The sequence below is a fragment of the Camelus bactrianus genome, chromosome 9 (genome assembly GCF_048773025.1).
Source record: "Camelus bactrianus isolate YW-2024 breed Bactrian camel chromosome 9, ASM4877302v1, whole genome shotgun sequence".
Taxonomy (NCBI): Eukaryota; Metazoa; Chordata; class Mammalia; order Artiodactyla; family Camelidae; genus Camelus; species Camelus bactrianus.
The window spans coordinates 28,820,576-28,828,558 of NC_133547.1; the positions used below are offsets into that span (position 1 = coordinate 28,820,576).

Below are 7,983 nucleotides of genomic sequence, written 5' to 3' on the forward strand. Positions count from 1 at the left end.
ATGTCACATTGGCTGTGACAGCCTTGGAACCAAAATCCAGTCTCCTGCTCCAGGGCCAGGGCTCTGCCCCTCCCCCCACCCTGTCTTCTTCTAGCGCACACTAGACTTTGCAAGTGTGGTCACTGCATGAATGTGTAAAGGCACAAATGCCTTTGTGAAATACTGTGATCCATGGCAAAGTCAACGGAAATCTGGATTTACCAACATTTTCCTTCAACAATGTCTTGTTGCTTAAAAAAACAAACCAGGGCATACTGCCCTGGGTTTTTACAATACTGGAAGAGGCTGCTGATACCAACGTACGATTGAAAGTCGGGATTTAAATTTAGGTGCAGTTTAGAGTTTAAGGACTCTTGAGTCCAAAGGAGGAATAAAGAATTGGTTGCTGCAGCCCACGCCCTGGGACGCCACACAAGAAGGTGGCGTTGGAGAGGTAGGATTATTGGGGGCGGGGGGCAGGGAGGGATGTGTACCCGGGAACGTAATAGTTCTTTTACCCTGTCCCCAATCCGAAGACCTTAGGAAGGAAACTCATAAAATTCAAAGGAGAATTGAAGCAGATGCTAAGAACAGAGATGTAAGTATCTACAGATCAGCTAGGGGCTGTGCACATGGTTTTAAATGTAACCCTTTGTTGTTTCTTCCAAAGAAATGCACCTAAACTCTCAGCAAAATGGTAGACGTCATAGCAGGTGCTCAATAAACGTTTGTTCCTTCCCTGTTGGTAAGGTCTACTGGCAACAAAATGATTACAAACCATAACATAAGTCAATGAGCAGAAAAGGATAATGCATTGAAGAACAGGCAAAAAATGTTCAGGGCAGGCAGTAATTATGCAGTTGTAACTTTTCACAAACTGTTTTACTCAAAATATGTCTAGGGAGGATGTGTTAGAGGAAACACACAAACGTTATGGGAAGAAGAAAGAATAATAGATTTTTCCTTAAGACACTCATTTTCAGGGCTCCCCCTACACATTCTCCCACAAAATGGCAAAACACCAATATTGGACAATTCCCACCCAGTGTTAAGAGGACTGACCCCAAGCGTACTTGACAGCCATAGGAATGTTGGCAGCTCCCCGGGCCATGTACATCAAGGGAGGAGGCGCAGAGACTCCCCGGTACCCTGGCTCACTGTTAGCAGCCTCGCTCATCCTTGCTGGGCACGAGACAGCACAGCTGTCCCCACAGCAGCCTGCACTCCTGTCTTATCACTCGTCCTACCTCAGGTTCATTGCTCCTTTGTAAAGGCGGGTCCTTCACTGCTCTAAGCTCCCTGAGGGCAGGGACCACATCTATCCTTGTCACTACTTGATTCTAACACCCAACACAGCCAAGCTTATTGTAAGTGCCAGTAAATATCGGTGGAATGAGGGAGACTTTGTCAACTGGTCTAGGAGGCTTTTCCAGGAAAAGCTGGAGGTGACACAGAGGCTCAGGTCACCAACAGTTTGCAGACTTAAAAAAACTGTTTCCCCCAGGGACACGTATATTGGCTTCATGCCTTCCATCCCTGGACCTCCCCAGGTTGGGGAGCAAGTTTGACAAGATACTGATGTGAGTGATAGGTGCAAAGGAGGAAACCAGAAGTTGTTCCTGGTGTCCTTAACAAAGACATGAGACAACCAGTCCAGATTCTGCATATTTGACTATGACAATTGCTTGCAACACTGGCTTTTCATCTAGTAAGTTGACCACCTTCCATGTACCGATGTCTATCTGGGAGTAGTCTGGTAGGTTAAATGTTGATACTGACTTGGGAATGTGAAGATCTAGGTTAGGAATCACTTTAAGGCTTGCTTAATTTCTGAGTCTCAGTTTTCTCATCTGGGAAATGGAACTATTCTGTCCTACAGCTTCTATTGAGGGTTAAGAGTGCATTAGTACCAGGGGTTCTTGGCTGGCTCTGCCTCCTACTAGCTTTACAGCCTTGGGTAACCTCTTCTGCCTCTCCATGCCTAAGGGTCTCATCTGTAAAATGGGGTCACGTGATATTGGGACTGACCTCTCAGAGCAGTTGTGAGGATAAAATGAGCTTACTGTGTAAAACAGCTAATGCAGAGAATGGCACACGGTGACATTCCACAAACAAGAGCCATTTATTATTGACCCTCAGTTCTTACAAGTGTCACAGGGACAGTACAGGTGACAGCACATTGTAAGAGCCGAAGGACAGGAGTTATTAAAATTATCTGCACACTCTCAGGCCTGCCCTTCACTCACGTTCATGTCTGCTCCTTTTCTCCCTTTCTGGAGTCAGAACTGCCCAGTCGCCAGTTTGGAAATGTGGGGCTTCCTGAGAAACTAACCACACACTGTTCCCTATTCTGTATGTTAGAGGGGCTTAGACCAGGAGAGGGTCAGCCTGTCTGGCCTACCTGTCCCGTGGACAAAGTTCCCAAACCTAACCTAGTGCATCTCACCCCTCTTTGCACATGTGAGTCACACACTCTCTCATCCACTCACCCACTCACTCACTCACTCTTGTGATTTGAATTACCCGGCCTTTGAACTGTCTGTCACCCACCAGAGGGAGGCCAGATCAGACTTTCCCCTTCCTCCTCCACTCCTTGCCTAGCCCTAGCACAAGGACAGCCTGGCCGGGGTTCCTCGCCACCACATATCCGAGTTGGGGCTGCCGTTTTCTGCCTGTAGCCCCTGACTCTCGACTGACCGCCTACGCTAACCTAGGCCTACGGTTCTCATAGGAATCTTGTGGGGAGCTCAGGCACGCCCCACATCAGTTACACCAGTATGGCCGTGCGACATCAGTTTGATGGGTTTTGTTTGTTTGCTAACATTTCTCAGGTCATTCCAATGTGCAGCTGGGGCTGAGAACCACTGACACAGGTAGTGGTTGGTAATCTTTGAAAACCCTTTGTTGAGGAGTCAGGGTTATTTCTCTACCTCTGCCAGAGTTTGTTTTGGAAGGGCTGCATTTCATACCTCACTGCCAGCACACAGACCACCAGCAGTTCTCTTCTAGCCTGGCAAGGCCTCACAACGGCCGCAGCTCCCTCCCCCAGAATCTGCCCAGCGCCCCCAGCCCAGAGCGGCATCTTTGTCCCTGATGCTCAGCTGCGCACAGGCATACCCTAGGGAGAAATTCCACAGTGTAATTAAAAACATGTTTTCGGAGTGGCTCTGACTCCCCCATCCCTTCTCTTTAAATATGTCTGTAACTTTAATTAAGCCCAGCCGAAGCTCAGGAGGGGCCGGTGGATATCTTTTTTTCCCCAAACTGGTATTTCCTTGTTCTCTGTCTCTCTCTCTCTCTCTTTTTTTCTGCCTCCCCTCCCCCTCCCTTTACCACTCAATCCATTTTGGAGGGGGGAGGGGGTCTCAGGGAAGGGCAGAGTCGTGCTTGCTGTTTTCAATCTTGGCCAGTTAGGTTTTCTTCCCTCCTACCCTGTTTTCAGTTTGAAAGCGGGTGGCCAAGGCTTGAAATGAGCCGCCGGATTCTCCCTTCTGCCCTGAGAGCCCAGACAGGGTTCTGAAGCTGGGTGAATATGACCCAGGGCCTGGGAACCCTTGGAGCTGGCTGCCCAGCCTCCTCCCACCTGCCAGGTTCACCTCACCTAATTCTGGGCCCTAGGCCAAAGGTCATAGCTATACCAGATGCCCAGGTCAGGGGTCCAGGAGCTGAGAAGTCCCCCATTCTCATGAATCCTCAGGCCTCCCCAGATACTCTGCCCTAATGCAGAAGCTGAGGCTGGGGGATGACCCCAACGGCCCTAGACTCCAAGGGCTCTAAGGGGCAGGAGACACACCTAATGGTCTTCATAAACCCTCCAGTGGGTGGATGTCTTTTGTCCCCAGCAGTGGGGGAGCTCTTATCACTGGAAATACATGCTCTGGGGAACAAACTCCTTGAGGAGACCTCTCTCACCCCTTCCAGTTCCAGTCTCCCTTCTGAGCTCCCAGAGCCCAGCCTCGTCCCCCAGCCGGTGCTTTCTTCTACCCCACTGCTGCATGTGTCATTCTGCTCAGAAGCTGTGGGCCAACACCTGTTTCCACCTGGCTCCGAATTCCCCCAGGGCAGGGGCTAACTCACCTGGCCATACAGGACACAGAGGGGGACCACACAGCCCAGTCTGCCAGGTCCAGTGTCAGTTTTCGTTTACTGTCCTAATGTAAGTATTAACAGTGCATCCTTTCACTTTTAAGGGTGCCCTGGATTGGATGATAAATTAGATGGTCATCCTATCATTGTGGTCTTCATAACCCATTTATTAGACAGGGCTTGAAACACAAGAGCAGAATCGGGTAACAGCCACGTCTGCCTGTTCTGGAGCCCCAGGGCTGGCCCCACCAGTCACAAATCTTCTCCAAAGGCTCATCAGTACCCATGAGGGGTAGCAGGGGCGGCTCTCACAGGATTGAGGTGAGGGTTAAGTGAGGTGATACTTAATGCAGTGCCAGACACTTGGTAATACTAGTCAGCAGAGGAAGAAGAAAAAGAGACGGAGGACAGCAGGGACAAGAAGACGTTCACTTTTTGCCCTCGGGGGCCGGGAGAAGATGGATGGGGAAACTCGGCAGCTGTTTTTGCAGCAGTAACACCCCAAACCGTGGGAGTCTGAGGAATTAAAAACCTAGGAGCTGAGTTATCAGCTGGGTGTGTTGCACTTTGCTTTCTTAGAGTCACCATTATGTGAAGGCAGAGACCTCCAGAAGAACCAAAAGTTTACAGAAGGAGCCATAGACCCCTAGTCAGAGCTACTGGGAGCTGTGCGGATGTCTCCATCGCGCCCAGACATCCAGGAAATTCCTGGAATGTGGGAGCGGTGGGCTGCAAGTGTGCTTCCCCAGGAAGCAGGGTGTGGAGAAGACAGAGTCCCAGAGCAGGGGACACCCACCAGTGCCCGGGAAAGGAAGCAGAGATTGTGAGCGCCTCGGAGCCAAACCCTGTCTTTGAAAACTGGGTTATTCTCTGTGACAGCAACGTGCTTGCCACAGGAATGGGATCAATTCAGGCCAGCAGCTGCAGACTTTGGGTTTATTATTTGAGGGCCACGAAGAGCACATTGAGAGCAGAATTGAGAATCTTAAGTCTCTTACGGAGAAGAGGAAAAACAGTCACGTATTGAATTTCCTCGGCATTCCATAGGCTGCAAACATCACTCAGGCAGAGACCGAGATTGTCTTGCTTGTCATTGTGTACCCAGCACCTGGCACGGTGCCTGGTGAACCATTAAGTGTTTGTTAATTGAAGGAGCAAATGGATAAATGAATGAATTTAATAATGAGTCTTGTTTCAGTTTTGCCTATTTTCATTCTAGAAGGGGAAGCTCCTGGAAATAAGAGACTGAGTCTCATTACTGGCTCCTGGCTCCTGGGGTGACAAATAACTTCAACTCTAATTTGAAAATCACACCAGCTTTGACAAAGGAAAGCAGCCTGAGGACAGTGGTGTCTCCCAGGAGGAGGGGGCCTAACTTGGCTTCTCCTCCAGCCTCCCTACATCCCGTCCAAGCCACACACAGCAGGAAGGATCATCTGTGCCCGTGGTTGGGTTGGGTCCTCTTCTGTGCCAGCTATTAAGCTATTGCTCCCCAGCTCCAAGCCCTCCAGCCGGCGAGGGCTCCCCCTCCTGGGTCGGGCCGACACCCCGGCAGCAGCCTCACCACGCCCCTTCCTCGCAGGTCTGAGCTTCAGCTCTCCTGACGTCCCCTCTGTGTTTCCAAGACTTGACGGTCCCACTCTCTCCCCCTGGTTCTCTCGGCTCTGGGGCGGCTGGCGCCTCCTGCGGCGGCCACCCCTGTGCCACCCTGGGCCCTTTCACCCGCTTTGCCCCAACATCCCCTTGTGGTAGACGCCCTCTGACTGGGCCCCGACTGAGACGCTCGCTGCGGGTCTTCAGATGGTCCACCTGTCGGCCCCCACCCTTCTCTGACCATCTTTACAGTGGCCCCCAACCCTGTCCCGCCCAAGAAAACCCTCTCTGAACCAAGGCTTGAACAGACCTGCTCTCTTCCTCCCCGCAGCCCGTCTTGCTCCCCGTCTCCTTCCAAGCACTCCCTGCTTTCCCTGGCTCCTCCACCCTCAGCCCTGCCCACCCCCAGCCCTCCTGTGCTTCTCCCTCTCTCGCTCTTTGAGTATACCTGGCATTTCCTTGTCCCTGAGGCCATAGCAAAGTCCATTATTTCTTTATAGTCATATACTCCCTCTTTACTTTCCCCCCAGAAAACTTGCAGAGGCCAGTCAGGACCTATACATCCTCCCCTGGGCTCCTCTGACCTCCTGTGGTCTTGCCTGTTCTTCTCAGGGGCTATCTGATCTATGCTCCTTTCCTCACTCCCAGTATCAAACCGTACTCCGAGTTTCCCCAGCCATACTAGAAGTGAGTCCAGGGTAGGAGCTGTGTCTTTAAGTCCCTGGTCCAGGCTAGCCCCATGCCTGGTCACTGAAAGGCTCAATAAATGTCTGTGAAGGTGGATAAGGTGTCGGAGCTCACCGAATCTAAGACACCATCACTGGTAAGACGCACTGTTATTTTTTGCACATTAAGGGAGAAAAAAAGTGTCACTTGAATGTGAGTTGCAGTCTAATTTCAGAAATGTGAAAAATCAGTGTGCCTCGTAGAGCAAATGAAACAGTATCACCGGGCAGGGAAGCACTTGGAGAACATGGTCTTCCTTTAAGCCTGATCCTCAGGGCTTAGGGCTCTTCCTGCCGCACAACAGAGATGGGCAAGGGCGTGAGGACTGAAGGGCAGGTTTAAAAACCAGGGACAGGGAAAGGGATGGGCAAGAAACGGATTTATGTGCAGGGCAGCAGAAGCAGACTTTAATATGGCTACACTGGGCTGCAGGTGGAAAGCGGCCACCTCAGGACAGAGAAGCACATCTTCCTGCAAAGGACACTTCTCAGAGAGGCTCACGGAGCAGCCAGACAGTTACCCGGTGCGTCAGTGATAACTGTCCCTCCCCACTCCCGCGCCACCCACGCCCTCCGCTGCCTATCTGCCCCACACCTCACTTTGAGATCACAGACTGCACCTGTTACCTTCTGCCTTTTCCGCAGGGTCCAGTTCTTCCAGAGCAGAAGCTTGATCTGCCTGGCGAAACGCATGCTGGTGACCACGGAAGACCGGGAGATGGCTCCCAGCCCTCTGTCTACGGCTGGGGCTCACTGCAGCGATGGGCGTAAACGGCACCCGGAGCACCTCCGGCCCAGGCTGCTGTGTCCTTCTCTGGGTGATTAAAGGCTAGTTTCTTCCTTCAAAGCATAATCCCTTTTAATTACATGTAAGCCCTTTGTCGAAGAAAGCAGGCTGACGCTCTGTTGGCTCCTTTTCATAAAGACACTCGTGGCTGTGCACTCAGTGAACTGAGGTGGGGGCGCTGCGTGGGAAGCCACGACCCTCACACTTCCTCCCTGGGGATCCTGAAGAGGGTGGTTTTGAGGCTCTCTGACCTTTCAGTCTGGGACAAAATCTCTTTGCACAAGTATCGGCCGGGCTGTGTTCCCTGCAGCAGCCTGCCCTGAGCCAGCACCCAGGGATCGACGGCTACTTTAAAGCCCAGCCAGTCCACTCGCCAGATGTGAAGTCATCCTCCCTTTTTTCAGCCCTTTATTGTTCTCTGTAGTGACTTTAGGCCAGGGATTTGCAGGTGTCTCTGAGCTTAGTGGCTGGTAAATGGTTTTTCTCTATTGTGCAGAAATTGGTCAACGACTTGGAGCTGTGTCGGAAAAGCCGCTGGAACCCTCCACGCCCAGCAGGACAGAGCCGTGACTGACCAGCCATGTCTGATGCAGGCCAGGCTGGAGGAGGGGCAGCCAGTGGGTCAGCCACTGTCATTCCAGCTCACGGTAGATAAATTCGCCATCTGGAGGCAGATCTGTGATCCCAAGGGGCATCCCAGACAGAAGACATCCTGCTGTTTCACCACCAGGAACTTTTAGTCGCCGCCTCTTCAAATCTTAGAAATTGCTTGTCTTTCAAAGACTGTAGACCCAAGAGAGTTTGACAGAGTGG

At 51.6% G+C, this 7,983-nt stretch overlaps 1 protein-coding gene across 6 annotated transcripts in view; it reads right to left on the bottom strand.

Annotated features, from left to right (window-relative positions):
- The window catches only part of ABCA4 (ATP binding cassette subfamily A member 4), a 126,132-nt gene extending 118,983 nt beyond the window's left edge, over window positions 1-7,149 (bottom strand). For all 6 annotated transcript variants that reach the window (XR_012509109.1, XM_074369987.1, XM_074369988.1 and 3 more), the window contains exon 1: window positions 7,011-7,149. Coding sequence is in view for 5 of the 6 variants with exons in the window: in XM_074369987.1 (XP_074226088.1) it covers window positions 7,011-7,076 (66 nt within the window). In the remaining variant the exon portion in view is untranslated. The remainder of the gene's footprint in view (window positions 1-7,010) is intronic.
- Between the last annotated feature and the right edge of the window lie 834 nt (window positions 7,150-7,983).